This window comes from Ixodes scapularis, unplaced genomic scaffold (assembly GCF_016920785.2).
Source record: "Ixodes scapularis isolate PalLabHiFi unplaced genomic scaffold, ASM1692078v2 ptg002900l_1__unscaffolded, whole genome shotgun sequence".
Taxonomy (NCBI): Eukaryota; Metazoa; Arthropoda; class Arachnida; order Ixodida; family Ixodidae; genus Ixodes; species Ixodes scapularis.
Window position 1 is genome coordinate 336,631 of NW_024610277.1, and position 22,317 is coordinate 358,947.

At 46.8% G+C, this 22,317-nt stretch overlaps 1 protein-coding gene across 1 annotated transcript; it reads left to right on the plus strand.

The window, feature by feature from the left end:
* Positions 1–713: 713 nt before the first annotated feature.
* Positions 714–22,251, plus strand: LOC121834679 (UPF0545 protein C22orf39 homolog). The gene is made up of 4 exons (XM_042288407.1): positions 714–822; positions 10,777–10,822; positions 11,324–11,442; positions 21,941–22,251. Exons 1-4 carry the CDS (start codon positions 724–726, stop codon positions 22,151–22,153), a joined length of 477 nt encoding a protein of 158 aa, XP_042144341.1. The 5' UTR covers positions 714–723; the 3' UTR covers positions 22,154–22,251.
* Positions 22,252–22,317: the final 66 nt, after the last annotated feature.

The following is a 22,317-nucleotide window of genomic DNA, read 5'->3' on the forward strand; positions in this document are numbered from 1 at the left end:
CAAACAATAGACCGAAGTCTAGTTTACGGGTTCGAAGGCTGTTTGATAGTTGCCGCGTGCTCCCTCACACGATCATTAATACAGCGGCCTGTTTGCCCTACATACGAGCGCCCACAGGATAATGGTATATCGTAGAGGACAGATGTCTTACAATCCACAAATTTCGTTTGGTGTATCTTTTTGCATTCGTCACTAGCCTCTTCCGGAGCATTTGTCCTTCTGCACAAGGCCGAGGGTTTCTTCGGGGCCGAAAAAAACACCGGAACGTTGTAACGCTGCGCAACTTTTTTTATGTTGTGGGAAATAGCGTGAAGGTAAGGAATGATGGCCGGTCTGGTTTTTTTGCCGTTCACGGGTGTTTCGGCGAACGCGAGGACCGAAGCAAACCAAAACACCATGGGGGCCGCCATCTTTAAAAAGGAATAAACAAAACCAAACAAAACGGAAACATAAAAAGCATAGAAAGAGCTTTCGTTTTTTTAAAGTCATTTTATAAAAAATATATCATTTAAATTGCTCACATAAAATAATTGACACGAAACCACGCAAATAAGGTAGCATACATCCGATATCGTCAAAATAATAAACATTCAAACTAGCTTCTACTAAATAAAATTATCAATAAAATTATTTAATATACTGTTCTGAAATGCGAAAGGCATTCACAATTATAACAAATTACACTTGCTGCTGTCCGTGTGGCTGCGGTGCTAGGTTTACAAGATGGCGACTTCCAGCAGAAATCTCCGTACCGAAGTTACCGAAGTTGCGAGCAGCGATGCCGGTCCCACGAAGGCCGAAATTCCCGAGAATGCCTGGATGGTAAGTGAAAGCGTATTTTCACAAATGAGACATCGCCCCGAATATCGCTTTCTGTTAGTAGAACCAACTTGGGAAGCGAGGCCAGCCTGGAAGCCGCACTTGGCCGCGTGGGCACGTTACTGCTCAAATGGAAAAATCCCAATTACTCGGAGAAAAAGAAAAGTAACCCTGCTACAGTTACAAAATTGAAAGAGTAATTTGTTACTGTTACTTCGCTAATGCAACGCCGTTACTTCGTCGTTACTTTATAAAAATAAACATAAGAAAACATTCAAAGAAACTTAAAGTAAATCATGATGTTTAAACCCGCAGACTGGGAAGAAAACGACAGTAAATTAGAAGAAACAGAGTAAAGGGGACAGAGAAGCGTCTGTCACAAAAACTCATCTACACATCTCTTATCGACTTCCTCCGATCCTCCGGGATCGGTAGGTTCATCTAAGCATCGTCATTTTTACTTCCCTTCACCCTTTCCCCCCGCCTACTCTGAGGCCTTCAGGCCAGAAGGCGGCATCACAATAAACGTTTTTACAATACAATGCGTCTGTCACGTTTCTTCTGTTTTTTCTAGTTTATCTTCAAGTTTACTTCCCACTGTGAGGGTTTAAACATCATGATTAATATGCACCAGCTCGCCTGCACGTTGACCATATCTTCCTTAGTTTACCTTTACATTAGCATCGATTTTTCATAAGACATTGTGTTGTTCCCGGTAGTGAATCTCATTTTTTGAGAAACTAAGATTTTCCCAATAATCAACATAAACATGTTTGGTTCTTCCTATTTCAATTTTTACCACGAATAGCTCACTGAAGAATATCGTAATTTAAGACAGTATATGGGTAAATCTACTATATGATAAACCATTTAGTATTTCTTCTTCGGCAAAATCACAGGCGACATCAGTTTTTCGAAAAGTTACGCTAGCAGATACTAGAGCACTATATAGCTCCTACGGAGCAGAGTAGCGCAATCTAGAACGCCGCCTCTCGGCGACTAGCGGCGAACGCCCGGAGGTTCCAACTACGGTCAGAAATGCATGGAGAACGTGAGAAAATCGTTGGTTCTTCAGTATTGTGGGAATTTACGGGATGGCAATCGTTTTTGACATAGTAATGGAACATTTTAGAATAATTTGCGCTAAGTTTTGTGCCCCGCAAGGACCTGACTTTTTTTTAAAAATTGCTTGAGCGGCATCATGCAGCAGACGATACGGCGACGTCGCACCATTCACGTGACTTGCTCCGGCCAACCTGAAAAGCCTATCTCCGCTGCGAGCAAAAATCGTCTGCTTCAAACGCCATTGCCTTGGAAATTGCTTTCTCAAAATTTGCACACATGTCCGATGTTATTAAAACTTTGATAAAGTGTTTAGTGCTTTACTAACTTCACGACAGACTAGTTTTGAAAAGTGTGAACTCGCCGTTCATTTTTTAATCAGCCGCGTTGTATCGATCTCCATGTATTCTCCCATAGGGCGGGCCGCCTCCTGGAACCCTGAGTACCACGTGACTCGCGCCGAGCCGCTCTGTCGGCCATGTTGTCGGCAAAACACGGGGTTCAAAGGATTGCGCTACTCTGCTCCGTAGGAGCTATATAGTGCTCTAGCAGATACCTGCTCATGATCCATGAAGAACTTTAAAATTGGTGCGACCACCATAAGGTACACACAAATACAATGGCATGCTTCTTGATCTTGGGTATATCCAATCATGGTGCGAGTTTACGACCACTCGGTTCTAATTTTGGATTTTTTTGGTGAGGTGAAATGGAATGGAAAAAAATTGTGCAAATGCAAAGTCAGTATTAATATGTCGTACCTTGCAATCGGCTTTGTAGATGTTTTCTTATGCCACTCCAATGCACTCGTCAGTCGAATCGTTTTCTACTGCGTGCGCACTATCTTTCATAAAACACGAAGCCTCTCTGCAATACTTGGAGAGCAATGTTGTGGCAACATTCCTTTGTCTAACCCGCCGAACACGGCAGTGGTGCAAAAGGAGCAACGATCGAGGTACAAACGACCACTGCCTGTGGGATTCCAAATGGCTGTTGCAATCTTTTCTCCGCCACTTCCTAACCAGATTGAAAATGTTTGCGCTCCTCCATCTCGCCACCCCAACTAAAAGTTGCCACGCGGAAAGTCCACGACGTGAATATCTCCAAATCAACCAATCCAAGTGCCCCTGGTCTAAGTGTGGTCTTTCAGTTTCAAGGAAACACACAAGCTAGCAGAATAACACGGATGTTTTGAGCTAAAATACTCTTTTTCAAGTGACGGGACCCAAGAAGCAGAGCAATCGGGACAAGTAAAGGACAGGAGACAAGGCTGGAAATTGGGTTGCAAAGAAAAGGGAAGGGAGAGCAAATGAGCCTACAGTCGAGACCCTGCAAGAGTGCATCTGGGAGTTGCACGATTCATATGAGCGGGGAAAGAACTGTATGTTTGGCGGCAAAAAGACAAGCTTCGGAAAATCGATTGTGCCGTAAGCCTGCGGGCGTTTGGGGCGACAATCACCAAAAACTCTATTTCACAAAAAACACTCCCTCTGCCGGACGAAACAAAGAGAAGCACTTTAGAGATGTGGCACTTCGTTACATCTATGTGCGCTGTGGGCAATGGAACATACACAACAGATATGGCACAAGCGTCCCCATCCTCACAGCTCACGACCAGCTTGGCCAAACAAAATCGCCCAATGTTTATTTTTTTTCTTTTCCTCGTGCTTTAGACGGTTTCTGCAGCAGTTTTTTCTGTGCCCTTCCCGTATCAGGACTTGGGACTCTCACGAGTCACGAGAGGATTTGGTGGTCGTGTGTAATATGTTTGCACATAAATCTGAAAAGTAACTGTAGCGACATTACTATTTACAGTTAGTTTCAAAAAATGGTAAACCTGTTACAGTTGCAAGTTATTTTCGTGAAGCAGTAGTTACAGTTACAGACAGTGGCGTACCAACTTTTTTTTGAGTGGGGGGGGCAAACCAGACCTCCCCCTCCCTTCCCCCCCCCCCCCCCCCCTGGCCAGGGGGCGGTGCCTTTGGGTATCCCTTGGGCGCCGCCGGCCAGTGTTTGCCCTGCCCGGTGGCGGCTGTTTCAGGGGGGGGGCAAAACACATGCCTTGCCTTCCACTCTGAGAACTGGGGGGGAAATCGCCCCCCTTCCCCCCCTGGTTTGTACGCCCATGGTTACAAGTTACTGAAAAAACTAACTAGTTACTGGTAACGCATTCCTAGTAACCAGTTACTGCCCAGGACTGCACTTGACACACCAGTGGCTTAGCCAGGAATTATTTCCTGGCTACGCCACTCGTCTTTGTCTCATCTTTGCGTGTAGTAGTCGATGCACTGTACAGTTCGCGGTTATGGACACGGCTGTCCCCAGCCCCTGGTTGGCTGCAACAGTTCGGTAGTCAATCAATATTTGTCTTCCTTTCCTAAAGAAGAAAAACATGATTATTTTGAGGAAAGGGGGGTTTCGACACCCTTCCCCTTTTCCTATGCTGCTGTGGCACACACGTGTTCCCTTCCAGTTTATTATTTCTTCGGCCTCCTTCCAACGAATGGTTACTTTTGCGGCACATTGTTTTCATCTTGATACTCCCTCACATCTCAAACTTCCTTTGGGTCTGCCTTTGGCTGCAGTCCTAGCACATTTCACCCGGAAGGGGGAAAAATATTAACTGGCTCCGAATAATTAAACATTTTGACACTTTCACGTAGTGGGAAGTTGGAAATGGTATTACCGCACTCTTAGGGACAGCATTCCCAGAAAGCGCCATCACTGTAAACCAACTGTCGACCCAAGCGATGTCGCGTGAAAGGCCGGCATTGCACTCAAACAAAAACACAAAACTTACATTACTGGCATTCAGGAAACTGTGAAATGACAGACTACAGGGAGCAGAAATTTAGGGCAAAATTTAGAAGCGGTTTTAACTGTTTTCTTAACTTGGGAAATATGCCTGTTTTGTGTTGCTTTTTGTTGCATATTTTTTCTGAGGAAACTATTAGGTTTACAATATGATGCCATTTTTAATTTGTCAAAGAAAATTGTCTTCCAAAAATTGATCTAAACCGGGTAAAGATACGGCTAAATCTCGAAAGAAAAAAGAAAAGCACCAAAAAAGTGGGAAATATACCGTAGAATACCGCGCCACACTGTGCCAAAGGTAATGGGCTCATTCCACATTAAAGGGGCCCTGCAATCACATTTAAGCGTCTACCTTTTTTGCGGTTTCCACAACCCTCGGGGTTCGGGCAAGCCAGCGGGCACGGAGAGAGTAACTAAATATCAGTGCATCATATTTTAACCGGGCGACGCGGAAACCTCCTCCACCGACGGGGGCGACCCATGGTACCGAAAGCGCGCAAAATGTGACGTCTTTGGTCCTTGGCCTACTACTGGTCAGAGCCGCTCAAAGCTTTTTTTTTAGTCGAAATACAAAATATAAGTGGCGCGAACCGTTTCAATTATTTCTAAAAGTAATTTTTGTTCAGTATTTTAGATCAGAAAAGAAAGAAATGCAGTTTATGAAGTACGGAAACAAGAAATGACGCGTCGACGTACCCGCCACCAAGCGGTGGAAAAGGCGGCGCATACTAGAAAAGAGTAGTGGGATCAGGAGCCGACATGGAAAGGCCCCGGATGTATGCGGCGGCGCTGCGGTCGTTTACGGACTGGAGGATCCGACCGGCTCCAAGCGTTCTGAAGGCCTTCAGCGAGTAGGCTTGTCTTGCGTTTTGGCCATTTCGCGGTAAGGCAGCACGAAGTGAGTCCCATTCTGAACTGATCTTTACCCCGTGTTTGCTGTCGTTTGTGGCCAATGAAGTGTCATGGCGAATTAGTGTTTAATCGCGCAGCAAATGCAATGACAGCCGCTCTGGCTGCCCGCTGTATAGAGCCTATCCAGAACACGTCTTAGTGGCGCCCTCTCGCGCCGTCGACACGGAGTGCGGCAGCCGTGAGCACTCGCTGAGCTTACTATCCCTCCTCTAGTTCACGGCCACTTTCAAGCAACCAAGGACGTCATGAGGGAGGTTATTTTTTGCTTGTTTTTGTAATTTTAATTTGCCTATAACTTCTAAAATAAATCGAAATTCGAGAAAAGAAAAGTTACATTAAGTTACTACGGTCAGTGCGCTCAGGTTTGGTGCAAATTAAAAAACAGTAAAAAAGTCCAATTAAGTAGGTTGATAATGAGCCAGCAACTGATCAGTGATGAGGAGCTGTTGTGCTAGGTATTCTGTAAATCGTCTAAGGACGAAATAAAGTCCTACCTTCCCCCCTCTTTCGTTGCTACTGGACGCTGGATCAAGCTCGTTTCTGGACCACGAGTGCCAGAGGTTACAAATACAGTCGCCAGAGTAAAGTAAAACGCTGCTTCAAAGGCACATACTCCTTCTCGCACATTACACTCCCAAAACACTTCCACACAGTGTCAATTCTTGATCGGTATTCAAGCGTGCGAAGGCACAGAGACGCAGCATTTTGGCATGCCAAGGAAGCTTTGATCATGCCGCGAGACCTGTGTAACTTGCTTTCGATGAGCTGCGCTTTTCTTCTGCGGTACTGCACTTTCGTGAAATTTCCACGTATTCTCAATGGCAAGTCTCACCACTTACACATTATAGAGGCGGACCTGATAAGAAACTGCGGGGATCGATGTGTCAGCGTAGCGTCGATCGATTTGGCAGACAAAGAGATACAGTTCTTGCGATCAGTGGCGTGGCTTGGAATTGGTTGAATGGCGCGATGATGCAGAGTATTTATACCTTTGATTTTCTGACGATTAAACCAGTTGAAGTTAGCGCATTGTGTTGTCTTGTTCCTACCCTTCGTCCCTGTCGTGAAGCGCTATTATGTTCTCCAACTTACACAGGGTTTTAAAAACTTGTTCGGCGAATGACGGCGAACAAGTAGAAAATGTGTCTTTAGCTCCCTGCCGCAGGGCTTTGCATCATTAGCAAAACGAAAAAATGCTGCATGCAAGATGGCTGCACTCACGGAATGGGGATGCGCGATTCAGCAATTGTCATAGAGATGAGTGTTTCGAACACTCATAGTACGAGCCTAGTTTGCCTGAATCGTAATTCATCGTCTGGCTAATAAGCTTTCTTAAAATGATATTTACTCGTAAGGTGCTTCAAAAGAGAGAAATTTTTATCCTCTGTGCAATAAAACACAGATTTTCTGCCCCTAACTTACTGTAAATTGGAAAATTTTCTGCTCCTAAGCTGTGCAAAAATGAAAACTTTTCCGCTCCAAAATTTGCTTTAAAAACCAGTTTGGGCTCTCCCACCCCTGGCTTCCGCGTCCGTCTATTGCGGGCGGTCGATGCCCCACTAGCTAGGTCTGGAAAGAGTCGTCGGTTGCACTTTGAGTGGCGCTGGCTACCACTCGATTCCGAGAGCGAGGGGACCGGTAAAGGGAGGGAGAAACGCTCGAATCTTGGCAGGAAAGTCAAATGCGAGTCCATTCTTTTTGGTCGGTCTGTTCGGTTACTCTCGCGTCTGAGCATTTCTTGCGTAAGTGGTGCCGTAGTTTGGGGATCCCTCCGTCGTGCTCGATGTTGGTGCTTTGTCCGGAAAGGCAGAAGATACAAAACCTCTTTGTTGTCTCCTAATTGCTTCGCGATTTAATGCCCAACAGAGGAACGAGCTCATCTCGAAAGTATGTCTAGAGTTCCATGTTTTCAGTATACTGTAAAGGACTTCATTTTTGCGAGGACCTAATTTTCGCGCGCGAATCGCCTACGGTTTGCGGAAAAATAGGTCACGCTAATATGTTTTCCTATGGTGGCAAATGTATAGCATACCTCCGCGATTCGCAAAATATTGAGCCTGCAAAAATTAAATTGTTTACAGCGTACCTATAAGCCCCCAAAATTAGTGAAGGACCTCAGATTAAAGCTATCCTTGAATCAGAAAAACTCGAGCTTGGGTGTTACGAAATCTTCATCTGCAGCTTTATTTTGTGTTGATTTGGAAGCAGTGTTGGGAGCCACTTTATGTACATTGTACTTAAATTACTATTTCAAGGAGGTTTAGAATACTCGCACAAGGTGTGATCAAAAAGTTCCGGGACTGATTTTGTAGCGTGAGCAACGAGGTGTGCGAGGTGTCTCGAGTGGCACTCGCACCTCAAGAACGGCACTGGAGTCCAGGAGAGGTCGGATAAGGTCGCCCTCTTTGTCTTTCAGCGATGTGCTACCGTTCCTGAAGCGAGAGTGCCACTTAAGAAACTTAACTAAATTCCCTGCTTTTTGACACAAGCCCTCTGCATCATTTCAAAGGTCTCTATCTTATATTTGACGCAGAATTCCTGTTCTCTCTCGCTGCGGTTTGCACAATGCGATGAAGTCGCCATTGTTCCCGTGCACGTGGCCGCAAAAACTCACATAGCGCAGCTCCAAATGTTCATGGAGCGACGCCCTTCCATATAACGAGACCCCAAGATCCCTTCCTTCGATTGCTGCATCATATCTGCTGCTCTTTCTTTTTACGCTGCAAAATCAGTACTGGAACTTTTTGGTCACACCTTGTACTTTACTCAAAGTACATTCTGTGAGTACATACTTCTACTTTACTTAAAAGTATTTTTCTCGGGCTTTCCGAGGAAATTACAACTCCCGACTTCGAAGTACATTCCCCAAACTTGATCTCGTTAAATTTGCATCACAAAATGATGCTTTGTCAATTCTGAAGCCTCTCGACTAGATCCAATATATGCCGCAATTTCTGAAAAAAACCTTGCACCTCCGATTATCCCTGGAGCAATGAGTTCCAGTTTTTAAAAAAAAAAGAAATTAAAATTAACCGTTGGGCTAGTCAGGTACAATGTCCCACAACTTGAAACAGATAGATTTGAAATGGTAGACAGTATGACATTCAGGTGGTACTGTCAACATCTGATAAACTAAAAAAAAAACTGTGTCCAAAGATTAACTCCCAAAACTAACGAAAAGAAGAAGGCTCAGTTCAGCACGCACATAAATATGCTGCAACGTCAACAGGTGTACGAAATTCCAAGCACTTGTGAGAGAGCGTACGTTGGTCAATCTGGCCGCTGCAGTAATATAAGACTAGGAGAGTGTGACCTTTCTCTACTTTTGCCACCATCGGGTCACCCAGCCATAAATGTCAGAGACAGGAAATGTACTCTTATTTGAACAAACAAAAGTCCTTAATTGCTTTTGGAGCTAGAGAGCCTGAGAAATTCGTGAGGCGAAATCCATAATAAATAAAGAGGAGACACCTGCGTTAGCGCACCATCAATATCACTTTCCGAGAAAGAGATGGGATACCTCAGCCTTTCTTTTTTTAATCCGGCTGCTTTTCTATTTCTCTCTCTCTCTCTTTGAAACTAATTTTTCTTTTTCTTTTATTGTTAAAAGAAATGTAAATATGTTGTTTTTCTTTGTGAATGCATTAACATTTTATTTTGGTCTTTCGTCATTTTAGTCTTTCTCTTTTCATGCATTAAACACTCAGTTGATAGTAAGCATTTCTGTCTGTATCTTTCTTCTCTCCTTGTCTTTGTGCTTTTGTATATAAGATGTTTAAAAGAACACTGTACAGGTAAATGAAAGAGAATTATAAAAGAGTGTGTTAAAAGTACTTCTACTTTGAAGGTACATTGTATTTATAGTACTTTACTTCAAGTACATTGTATTTATAATATTTTACTTCAAGTACATTGTATTTATAGTACTTCACTTCATGTACATTGTATTTATAGTACTTTAATTTGAAAATACATTGTATTTATAGTACCTTACTTTGAAGGTATATTGTATTTATAGTACTTTACTTCAAGTACATTGTGCCTAGTGTACTTAATACTTTACTTGAAGTTCATAGTCTCTCATTTCCTCTGTACCTTCAAGTACTTTTTAGACATACTTTACCCAACACTGTTCGAAAGAAAGCCTACACTGAACGCCCGACCGTAAGGAGACTGCTTATTTCTTGGGGAGCTTCTTGTCTGGTTTGCTTCTCTGGTTGGGTCGCTTTCCAAGTATTGGGCTTCCCTGGAGGTTGGGGGATGGGTTTCCTTGCACCCTGATGAATGGCACCTTTTCGTCTAACCTTGGAACACCGAAAAACACCCAATATGTAAGGAGGAAATGTCATTGTACACATTCCTTCAACTTACAAGTTTTGGGAAGGCAATGTGTTCCCCTTACATTTTTAAGATTGGAACGTGTCATTACATCAACTTTAGCATTTGCACATTCTAGTAAAATATTGCGCCGATAGTCCGTAGATAAAATTAAGCGAGCGAGGGAAAATATCCGCGTCAAACTGCGTGTTGCGTCGCCACAATCGCATTTGTTCCTGTTTTTTGTTTTGGACTATCTTTCGGACACTTCCTCTTTCCTCAATGTGGGAGTTTGGAATGGTAGACAGTAGAAGCCTAGATGTCCGTTAAATTTGGAGGAAAAAATTGGGGGTATACCGGATGTCTCAAGTAGCGGCCAGGCGCTTCAAATCGACCGCAAAATTCGGTTTCTTAACCTATCGCACTACGATTTTGTGCAGCATTGCCCACAGGTGGTGCATTTTTTCTATAAAATTTGCATAGAGCAAACTTACCTCAGGAAAAAGTAAAGAAAGAAAAAGGCGTAATTCTTATGGAAACCCAGCAAAGCCACCAGTCTTCAATCAATAGGGCACCCTATTGTTTGAGCCTTTTTCATTTTTCTTTTACTTTTTCCTCAGGTAAGTTCACTCTTTGTAAATTTTATGGAAAAAATGCACCACCTGTGGGCAATGCTGCACAAAATCATAGCGCGATAGGTTAAGAAACGAAAGAAAGGGAAAAGACGTGTTGGGGGAACATTGTTTCTCGCATTCTGTATGACATGGGGAAAAAATGAGGCCCCAAAAGGCAGAACCACAGCTGGGTGGTGGTGACACCTGGCCCGGTTTTCCTTTTTCTGGCCCCATGCAGGTGCGGCCTTGCGAGTGGTACCTGGAAGAGTACAAGGACTGCAAAAGTGAGTCAGCACCACATTGCTCTCAGTAACCGAGCTGGGGAACGACCACCTTTTGCCAGCATTCCATCCGTCCATTGCAGATGTCGCATTTTCCCGACATCCGGGGACACAACCCCGTATCACGTCGTTGGCATTCCTGTTCGATTTGTTTCGAAGTGCGCTACCCGGGGTGTGTGCCCTTATCTACGTAGGAGCGCCCGCTTGAAATGATTCAGCGGCGAGTGCTTTTGTCCGATGTCCCGCCGTCCCCCATTTATCCTTCGCCGAATCGTTAGCGCACGCAAGGTTGTACCGCGTGTCATTGTGTCGCGGTACATGGGGTGCGTGGTGCTTCGAAAACGTTGACACTAGCACGACGCTACTTTTGAACGATGAGGGTTTCGTGCTGAGGGCGAGCTGTTTTTCCCTCTTCCTAGAGAATCGTTCCTCGCGTTGCTAGACACTGTCATTGCTTCTAGACCGTCTGCTCGTTGCTCATTCTAACTTTGTTCTTGGTTGCAGGCATAAGAGCCAGATTCCACCAGTACTTTGTTTTCGGCAGCACCATTGACTGCGAGGACTGGTCCAAGGATTACGGCAATTGCCTCAAGTTCAGGGCAGAGAAGGACGTGGATGCGCTCGTAAGCATACCAGCATTCCAACGAGCCACTTTTTGCGATGTTAGTCCTTTTTCCGGGACCGTTTTCGAGTTCGGCAAAATGTGTTGCTCGAAAATTATTGGGCCTCGTTCTACCGCTAATCATTTGCGTCGGTGGTTACACCAGAAAATCGTCGTAGTGCATTTCCACGGGTACTTTTGCGATCGTAATACTGTTGGGATACATTTTTGGTACCTGTACTCTAAAGATAATGGTGCAGCGATTTTTCCTAAAAATACCGACTTTGCTCTCGAGAGGTTCTAACATACGCACGTAATACCGGTACAGGCATTTCACGTACCGGTATTTGAAAGAGACTAATATATGGACGATTTGTACGGAAAATCAACGGCCCACACCTTGTACCCCCATTTTACTGCCACGTAAAAGGACCTCTATACTGAAGACTTTCGAGATTTTTACATGTCCTTCGAGTTTGAGTTGCCAAAGGGCTTTTTTTAGTGTCATTTTGACGAGGTAAATCCCTATCATTTTATAGCGGCGTTACGAAAATTGGTGGGCAGGGGAAAACAAAAATGGGCTTTAACGGCATTTCCATTTCCGAGTTAAGAGGAGGGGCGTTGGTAAAATTGATATTATTATTGTCGCGAAGGAATGCGGCTGTCGTCTTCAAAATACTTTCTACATCCCAGAATCTTTGTGCGAGGGAAGATGAAGAGGTCGCGAGACCGGCTGAATGTGGGGGATGGCAAAATTTAATAACCTAAAGTGGCCGCACGTGACAACGTCGCCCGTACCGAGTGAGCCGGGGCATTGTCACGAAGTGGGCCTTTTGTGAGCTTCCCTGTGCATTTTGCCTCTTCTCACATCTTTGCCAGAAGCTCGCAATGATGGTTTCTTCTGATCGTTTGACCTTTGCGAGCATAATCTGAGAACACCAGGGCAGTCCCAAAACACGCTCGGCACAACCTTTTGCGACCACGGTGAGTCGATGTGCCGCCAGCATTTGCTTCGCAATTTGGTCTCTGGGTAATAGTGGTGAACCGAACCCTCATCCATAAACGTGCAAAAGGGTTATTAAGGTCGCTTTGCACAGCTGCAACCTCTCCGCAGCTGCTTCCTTCCTCTTTTGGGGTGGGTGTCAGCAGCCATAGAAGCAAGCGCGCGGAAAAGAAAGCTTCGTCACATAGCGTGCAACGTTTATACTGTGCTCGAACCAGACTTGTACACGTTACTAAAGAAAAGTAAGGAATTACATAGCAGCCATAGAAGCAAGCGCGCGGAAAAGAAAGCTTCGTCACATAGCGCGCAACGTTTATACTGTGCTCGAACCAGACTTGTATACACGTTACTAAAGAAAAGTAAGGAATTACATAGCAGCCATAGAAGCAAGCGCGCGGAAAAGAAAGCTTCGTCACCTAGCGCGCAACGTTTATACTGTGCTTGAACCAGATTTGTACACGCTACTAAAGAAAAGTAAGGAATTACATAGCAGCCATAGAAGCAAGCGCGCGGAAAAGAAAGCTTCGTCACATAGCGTGCAACGTTTATACTGTGCTCGAACCAGACTTGTACACGTTACTAAAGAAAAGTAAGGAATTGCATAGCAGCCATAGAAGCAAGTGCGCGGAAAAGAAAGCTTCGTCGCATAGCGCGCAACGTTTATACTGTGCTCGAACCAGACTTGTACACAATACTAAAGAAAAGTAAGGAATTACATAGCAGCCATAGAAGCAAGCGCGCGGAAAAGAAAGCTTCGTCGCATAGCACGCAAAGTTTATACTGTGCTCGAACCAGACTTGTACACAATACTAAAGAAAAGTAAGGAATTACATAGCAGCCATAAAAGCAAGCGCGCGGAAAAGAAAGCTTCGTCGCATAGCGCGCAAAGTTTATACTGTGCTCGAACCAGACTTGTACACAATACTAAAGAAAAGTAAGGAATTACATAGCAGCCATAGGAGCAAGTGCGCGGAAAAGAAAGCTTCGTCACATAGCGTGCAACGTTTATACTGTGCTCAAACCAGACTTGTACACGTTACTAAAGAAAAGTAAGGAATTGCATAGCAGCCATTGAAGCAAGTGCGCGAAAAAAAAGCTTCGTCACATAGCGCGCCACGTTTATACTGTGCTCGAACCAGACTTGTACACAATACTAAAGAAAAGTAAGGAATTACATAGCAGCCATAGAAGCAAGCGCGCGGAAAAGAAAGCTTCGTCGCATAGCGCGCAACGTTTATACTGTGCTCGAACCAGACTTGTACACATTACTAGAGAAAAGTAAGGAATTACATTGACAATTACTCGAGGCTAAATTGGAATCAATTACAAATACAATTACCCATCTATAAAAGGAAGTGACCTTTACTCCAAAAACTAATCCGTTACTATTGTGGCGTTACTTTCAAAATTGCTCTCCTGAATTAACAAAACAAAAAGAAGAGGGTTATTCGAGTGTTTATTGTTGCCACCAGTCCCAATTACCGACCTTGAGTATTTTGAGCCACAGCTGGCTCTCAAAAGTCTCGGAAGATACCTTGCTTCATTTCTTTGCGAAGATGCCGACCGCTACGCTGAACACCCTTTCAGCTGAAGCACTGGATGGGAGTACCATAACATGCATCACGAATGCTCGATGTATCTGGTTTCCCAGCAAAGCGATAGAAGTCCTTACCTCCAAGAAAGAGCACAGCTTCGTCGTTGCAGCCGGTGCCTGATACGTACTGTCGGAATCTCCAAGCTGAACAAGTCCCCGTACAACTGGCCAAACCTGGAATAGGAATTTATTTATGTGCACGCATCTATTTATATACCCGCGAGCAATGCCAGATGGTAGCAAACAAAGTTAGTCGGACAGCGTGGTTACCTGGACAATTAAATAATAAATAAAGTTTCCATCTAAATTCTTCTTTATGTGGCCTTAAGAGCTCGAGCCTCAGGTTGAGATGATGGTGAATAAGAAAATAAAGGTGTTTTTTTTCGATACAGATATTAGTAACGAAGAAATAAAAACACCTGGGTGCTTTTAAAGGGCAACTCCGCTTCATTTTTGGTTTTGAAAAAACAATGCAGTCCTCTTCAGTATCGCCTAGGAAGACCACACGTGAAATCTTACGACGCAGTTCTGTCTAAATGTTTCTTAAACGGTCCGGCAAACTTTGCAACTCGCCAAGTTGCCGAAATCGGCTGACTTGAGCAGGCGAATTCAGGCGCAACCAACAGCACAGTCAAGGCTATGGCATGGGCGGAGCCAACCTTGAGCTAAACGCCATCTACATGGCCCCCTTTTGCTTGTTTTCACTTCTCCGGGCGAGCGTAGCGCATGACGTCAGCAACGTTGCCTCTCGGCGCTCAGCAGTGTCCACGTGATTGGCGTAACGCGTCTGCGCAGCGCGTTTCTTGGGAGCCGTCCGGCCGCCCGCCGTGGTCCCGCCGTTACCGCCGTCTTCCGCGTCACAACCGCCGTCGTCGTCTCACCGATTGTGATTATTGTCTCTCGGAGTTTCGTCCACACTACGGACACCACGTGCGCGCACACTTATGCCGCAGTTGTGCAGACGTCGTCGAATGCCGTAGACACCAAAACGTGGCGAAGAGTGCGGTGCAGACGGCACTCGCGCCTGCTACACACCTGCCCCAATCCCGCCCGTCGTTGGGCCGAGGATCACGTGACATCTCGTACCACGTGATGGCCATGTACTTGGCGACCCGAGGCCAATGTTGCCGGGCGGAGCCGAAGTTTCGGTTTCGATTTCCGCTCGTGTTTAAAATCAGATTTAAAAATATATATCCCATTTTTCGCGAAGCAAACGACGTAGTGTGTTTTACTAGGGCTTTTTAATTCGAAATCAATCATTATCCCAAAATCTTCGGAATTGAGCGGAGTTGCCCTTTAAAAACAGCTAATTAAAATGTCGCTTAAAACGGGGCAATGTAAGTGTGTGCATGTTTGCCGTTAAAAAACATATTTTGCTGGCAGTAGTTTACTCTAGTGTTCTCGAGATACAGGTTCACTGAGGCACAGGCAGCACAAGGAAGAAAACTAAGCCCCACCCACGAGTTTTGCTCCCTCCTCGAGCCCAGAATCTCTAGCCTATATCAACTACCATTTTTCTTTTATTCGTGAACATTTGCGTTTGAGATAAGTTGTATCCTGCTGGGGTAAAAAGGGGAGAAAAGAAGAGACCATTACCATTTCCGAAGTGCCTGCAAAAAAGCTGATGTGCAAAAAGGGTGACTGAAACACAGATAACCTGGCTGGAATTCACAAATAAAGTGTAGGGCAATTCTAGAAGTTGGACTACAAAAAAAAATAAGTAGCTTTTCCAACTTGGTCAAATAAGGTGAAAAGAAGCAAAAACATACATCCTGTTCCCTAAGGGATGAGAAGTGTTTTAATACCTTTCGTGCAGCAACGAACGAGGATGCTTGTTGTGACCTTCGCTTAATATCGCGTCACTTTTAGTGAATTTAAGGTTAGACGGAGCATTCTTTCCTGTTGTGACATGAATATGGTCGTAGTCACTATAACCAAGAGGGACACTGTTAAATATTGTCTGTGCTCCTACTGCGTCGAGCTTCTCCAAGGGGCACATAATCACTCAGTGTCTGCCTACCCCGTCTTTGATCGTAAAAAAAAAAAAAGGGACTAAAGAAAATTGGGTATAGCTTGCTCGCACTTCTTTCTTTTAGGAATTCCATCTTGGATCTTCAAACTTTGTTGTTAAAGTCTGAACAAAAAATCTTTCAGCCTGTAGCAGCCGTGCTAGCTGTACCACTGGAGCGAGAGAAAAGAAGCCGAGACGCACGAGAACAGACCACGAGACACGAGCTTTACGATTCGGTGACCGAGCGGACCGGCGGCTAGATCGGACGATGTTTTCTACTGTTACGGTTTTCTTGTAAATATTGTATATAAAATATGTTGAGTGCCACCTGACAGGTACCACATAACTGGTGACCCGGCCATGCAGTCTGGTGAAGGAGCCCCCCTGTCAAGTAGCCCCACACCAAGTACCTCCCAGATGACCGCCACCTTGGGAATTGGAGCTACCGCGGTCCTCACCTTACCAAAGTTCTGGGCCGAGGACCCGGCGCTCTGGTTCGTGCAAGTTGAAAACAAGTTCCGCTTGCACCGCATTACCTCCCAGGCTCGGCAGTACGAATTTCTCATTGACGCCCTCCCGCCACAAGCCGCCACCGAGGTCCGAGATATTCTGCTGTCCCCGGTCAGCGACACGCCTTATGACGTACTCAAGGAGGCCTTGATCAGTCGTCTTGTTGCCTCCGAACAACGACGCCTTCAGCAGCTCCTCAGCGCTGAAGAGCTAGGCGACCGCCGACCTAGCCAGTTCTTGCGTCATCTGCAGCACCTGCTGGGTGACAAGGCGGCCTCCGTCGACGCCGCCATCCTCCGCGAACTCTTTCTACAGAGGCTTCCGGCTTCTGTTCGCGTCGGCTTAGCGGCGGCCCACAGGCTTCCCCTCGTTCAACTAGCCGAGCTGGCGGATCGAATCATGGAGGTTACCGGCCCCACTATCGGTGCCACGCAGCAGTCTCCAGACCTCGTCTCCGACATCGCCGAGCTGCGTCGAGCTGTACAGGACTTGACGACCACTGTAGCCGAATTTCGCCGAGAATTTCGACACCGGTCTCAGTCCTCACAGCGGCACTCACAAGGCCGCGCGCGGCACGCTGGTCGTGACAACCGCCGTCGAGCATCACCATCGCCTCGACCCTCGGGCAACTTGCTCTGCAGGTACCACCGACAATTTGGATCAGAGGCCCGCCATTGTCACCCTCCCTGTTCCTGGGATCAGGAAAACGGGACGGCCGATCACTAGTGGCGGCGAGCGACCCATATCGGCCCACCAGTCGCCTATTCCACATCCATGACAAGCTGGTCGGCACACGCTTTTTGGTGGACACAGGCGCTGAGGTCAGCATTATTCCCGCCACATCTTTTGATCGCCGACACCGCGCCAAAACCACGTCACTGCAAGCCGTCAACGCGTCCACCATCGAAACATACGGACAAAAGTCACTGACGTTGGACCTGGGTCTCCGGCGCCGATTTCAGTGGCTCTTCTGGGTAGCGGATGTCAGCTATGCAATTATTGGAGCAGATTTTCTTAGAAACTTCAACATCTTGGTGGATATGGCACACAAGAGGCTGGTTGACGCGACCACTCACCTACAAGTTTCCGGTGTGGCGTCCCGAACTCCAACTCTTAGCCCCACCTTCATCAAGCCTCCTTCCAATACATTTGCCAGCCTGCTCGAGAACTATCCAGACCTCACCAAGCCACGCAACATCAGCGAGATGCCTAAGCATGACGTCACGCATCATATAGTGACAACCGGCCCACCTGCTCATTGCCGACCACGTCGACTAGGACCTGAAAAGCTCCGGGTCGCACGACAGGAATTTGAGCATATGCTCCAGCTCGGAATCGTATGCCCGTCTTCCAGCCCCTGGTCGTCCGCTCTGCACATGGTGCCCAAGAAAAGCGGTGATTGGCGACCATGCGGCGATTATAGGGCTCTTAACACAGCTACGATTCCGGACCGGTATCCACTCCCGAACGTTCAAGACTGCACTGCCTATTTGAAAGACACTACCATTTACTCAAAAATAGACCTCATAAAAGCTTACCATCAGATCCCTGTCGAACCTGCAGACGTTCCCAAGACGGCAATAACCACACCTTTCGGTCTCTTCGAGTTTGTCACGATGCCATTTGGTCTACGTAATGCGGCCCAAACCTTTCAACGATTTATTGACCAGGTCCTCCGTGGTTTACCTTTCTGTTTTGCCTACCTGGATGACCTCCTCGTAGCAAGCAAAAACCCGGAGGAACATAAGAACCACCTGATCACGCTGTTCGACAGGCTGCGAGAGTATGGCATCGTCATTAACGTTGATAAATGCCAGTTTGGAGTACCGGAGTTAACATTCCTTGGTCACCACATCGACTCTCAAGGTATCCGGCCACTTCCAGACAAGGTCAAAGTTATCACTGATTTTCTACAGCCTACAACAAAGCGTGCCCTCCGGCGATTCCTGGGGTTGATAAATTTTTACAGGCGTTTCCTTCCCCACTGCGCCAACCTTCTACAGCCGTTAGAGGCACTGCTTTCTACCTCCAAAGGCGAGAAGTCAAAATTATCATGGTCCCCGGAGGCAATGCTTGCGTTTGAGGACGTGAAGAAAGAGCTCACCAGCGCCACACTCCTCGTGCATCCGTCTCAAGATGCCCCAACGTGCCTCATGGTCGACGCCTCGGACATCGCTGTCGGAGGAGTGTTGCAGCAGAAGATCGGTGATATATGGTCTCCCATATCGTTCTTCTCACGTAAACTTCAAGATTCCGAGAGGAAGTACAGCACCTTCGGAAGAGAGCTGCTTGCGGCTTATTTAGCCGTCAAACACTTCCGACACTTCCTCGAAGGACGTACCTTCTTCATCGCCACAGACCACAAGCCGCTGGTCTATGCCATGCAGTCATCACACCAGAACCATTCCCCACGTGAACTGCGACATCTTTCATTCATAGCGGAATTCACTTCTGACGTCCGCCATGTGAAAGGAAAAGGAAACACCGTCGCAGACACGTTATCACGCCTCGAGCTGAATGCTTTGAACACAGAAAAAGAACAGTTCACCTACACTGAACTGGCAGCAGCTCAAGCTCAGGACGAAGAACTCGAATCCCTCAGGAAGACCGGCACATCCCTCGTCCTTGAAGAAGTTGCCCTCTCCGATCACGGCATCAGCTTAGTATGCGATACATCGACAGGAAAACCCCGACCCTATGTTCCACGACAACTACGTCATGCGGTGTGCACCTCACTTCACTCCCTCTGCCACCCAGGCATACGCGCGACACAAGAGCTTGTAACGAACCGTTTCGTATGGCCCAAGATCAACGCCGACATTCGGGACTTCGTTCGCTCTTGTATAGCCTGCCAGAAGTCAAAGGTGCAACGCCACACGCACACACCACTCGGAAAGTTTCCCCTACCATCCTAACGCTTTGAGAACGTCCACCTGGACATCGTTGGCCCACTTCCAACTTCACGGAATTTCACGTACTTGTTGACCTGTGTGGACAGATTTTCTCGCTGGCCAGAGGTGATGCCTCTAGAAAACATCACCGCGGAAACTGTGGCTCGAGCTTTCATTTTCAGCTGGGTCAGCCGCTTCGGCGTGCCTGCCACGGTCACCACCGATCGCGGCCGCCAGTTCGAGTCCGCACTATTCCACGAGCTAACATCTCTTCTAGGCTCAATACGGACGCGTACAACAGCATACCACCCTGCTGCAAATGGCCTCGTCGAGCGGCTCCACAGACAGCTGAAGTCTGCGCTCCGAGCACAGCCACTCCCCGACGCATGGGTCGACAACCTACCTGTTGTGTTGCTCGGACTACGTTCAACTCTAAAACCAGATTTGGGTTGTACCGTGGCAGAACTCGTGTACGGTTCTCCCCTTCGTCTACCTGCTGACATGGTCGAATCATCAACGGCACAAGGGGTAATGGATCCATCATCTTATGTCCAACGACTCCGAGAAGCAATGAGCTCCTTACGCCCAGTACAAACACGAAAACCTAGTGCTCGGCAAGTCTTCATTCACCCTGCTCTCGCCCAGTCTTCACATGTATTTGTCCGTCGAGATGCGGTCAGAAAGCCCCTCAGACCTCTCTACGATGGTCCATATCTCGTCGTAGCCAGAACACGGAAGTTTTACACTGTTCTCATACAGGGACGTCGTGAAACAGTTTCCCTGGATCGTCTAAAACCCGCTTTCACCGCCGCTCTCGACAGTGCTACCACTCCGCTCTCCCATAACAATTTCCCCACCCACTCTACACTTCTGACGCAAGTGGCCAAGGCCACTTGTCTAAGGGGGGGCATCTGTAGCAGCCGTGCCAGCTGTACCACTGGAGCGAGAGAAAAGAAGCCGAGACGCACGAGAACAGACCACGAGACACGAGCTTTACGATTCGGCGACCGAGCGGACCGGCGGGTAGATCGGACAATGTTTTCTACTGTTACGGTTTTCTTGTAAATAATGTATATAAAATATGTTGAGTGCCACCTGACAGGTACCACAAGCCTTTCCACTCTGGTGAAGAAGCAAGACCAGCGAAGCTGTACGATGGGAATGAAGCAATGGCCAGCCGCAAGTCGGCAAGCCAGAGTGGAAAGGCTGGAAAGGTTGCCGCCGTCGCTCATAGATGGCTATAGCTATCCAGAGTTTTGTGTCAACATTTGTTTGCCGACAGACACGATACTGGGGAAACTAACTCTTAACAGCTCCGCTGTAAAAAAAAAATGGATTTAGGGGCGTTGTAAAGGGAGGCTTTGTGGAACCGAAAGTGGCCAAGCCTTTTTCTGCGCTGGTCGACGCGCCTGAGAGCGTGACTGCGGTCAGCTTTATCAAAACGAACACATTTTCGTTTTTTGGGGTTGGGGGTTTGTGAATAAAGATATATAAGGGTTTACAACGAGGTTGTTACGTAAATATGTAAGAAAATTATGTTACAGTCACTCTAAGAAATATGTAATTATTTTGTTAAAAACTTTCCAATAAATGTAAGAGATTATGTGTAATTTCGTTACACTTGTACGAATTTACGCACAAATCTGGCTAAAACTAGAGGGACGCATGCTCGTATCGACGCCTGTTTTGTTCTTTTTTCAATTTTTAATGCCAATTGTAAAAGCTTTACAAACACCCCTCGTAATAGGGACGATTTATTGCTTATGGTTTAGGAGAGCCATGGCTTTGCAGAGAGCCAGGTGGCTCGTACGGCAACGCTTTGAACGCGAACATGCAGCTTGCATGTGACCGCAGAACAAGCGGGAAGTGCCGTGGAACTATAGTCGGTGACAACTCAAGAAGGTAAGGTGTGGGAAAGGAAGGTGGGAGGAGGAGGAAATGGACACAACGCAGGGGGGAAAAGAAAAGTTCCTCGCCAGCATTGCATCTGTTGCCTCCTCTCCTACCTTCCTTTCTCTTGCCCACCTTCTTCGCCTGCAGCATACTATAGTCCAATTTAAAGCGCTCCATCGCTTAAAACCATGCCCTAGTTCGATGTTGAAAAAATTTGCCGTCTCCCGCCGTTCCGACTGAGTCGTTGCAATCTTTACGTATCGCCTCTATCGCGGTTCATGTCGCAGAAAAATGCCCCAAGTACATCTTAAACTGCATACGGGCAGAAAACCACTCCTCTTGTACATGGGTGTAAACGTTTTTGTTTGATGCTACGCTCTATGTGCGTAAACTAGAAACGAGAGGTATCCAAAGAGCAAAGTCGCTTTGCAACCTTTGTCGGCAGTAAATGCCACTCGTAGCTGCCACGTGGCACAACATTAACACCTCTAATGCATGTGACATTTGGTTTAGGATGGCATTGTAGATGCTAGTCAGATGGCGGCATTATCGTAGGAAGGCTCTTCCATGCTGCTTTGGACATTGTGGAGGTGAGCCGCAGTCTCTGGTTCTCGACAGCGATCGGTGGTGGAGAGCGAGGAGAAGCGCAAGAAGGAACGGCTGGATGCCTCGCTCCGGAACGACGTCTGGGACCTGCGGTCGGAGCCACCCAAAGACTGGAACGGGCCGCTGCCAGACTGGATGGAGCAGAGGCTCAGCAACTCCTACCTGGGCGCCAAGGGATCGGGCGAGGCCGGAGCTCTCGCAAAGAGCACCTGCTGCATCTCGTGACTGCGTGCCCTAGGAATTCTTTTCAGTTGGGGGTAGTGGACGTTTTGGGGTAGCTCGCGAATAAATTGGGATACGTCTTTGTGCCGAGGCACTTCGAAGCATTTTTGTCTCTTCTCGTTCCTGCTTTGGGTCCCAAGTCTTTGCCCTTCGCACGTGCTCCGAGC

What these genes read in the sequence shown, in the direction of transcription:
- LOC121834679 (XM_042288407.1), top strand. Translation starts at nt 724, where the DNA reads ATGGCGACTTCCAGCAGAAATCTCCGTACCGAAGTTACCGAAGTTGCG. An exon ending in TTCCCGAGAATGCCTGGATG is followed by an intron (nt 823 to 10,776) that starts GTAAGTGAAAGC and finishes GGCCCCATGCAG; the next exon opens with GTGCGGCCTTGCGAGTGGTA. An exon ending in AGAAGGACGTGGATGCGCTC is followed by an intron (nt 11,443 to 21,940) that starts GTAAGCATACCA and finishes GGTTCTCGACAG; the next exon opens with CGATCGGTGGTGGAGAGCGA.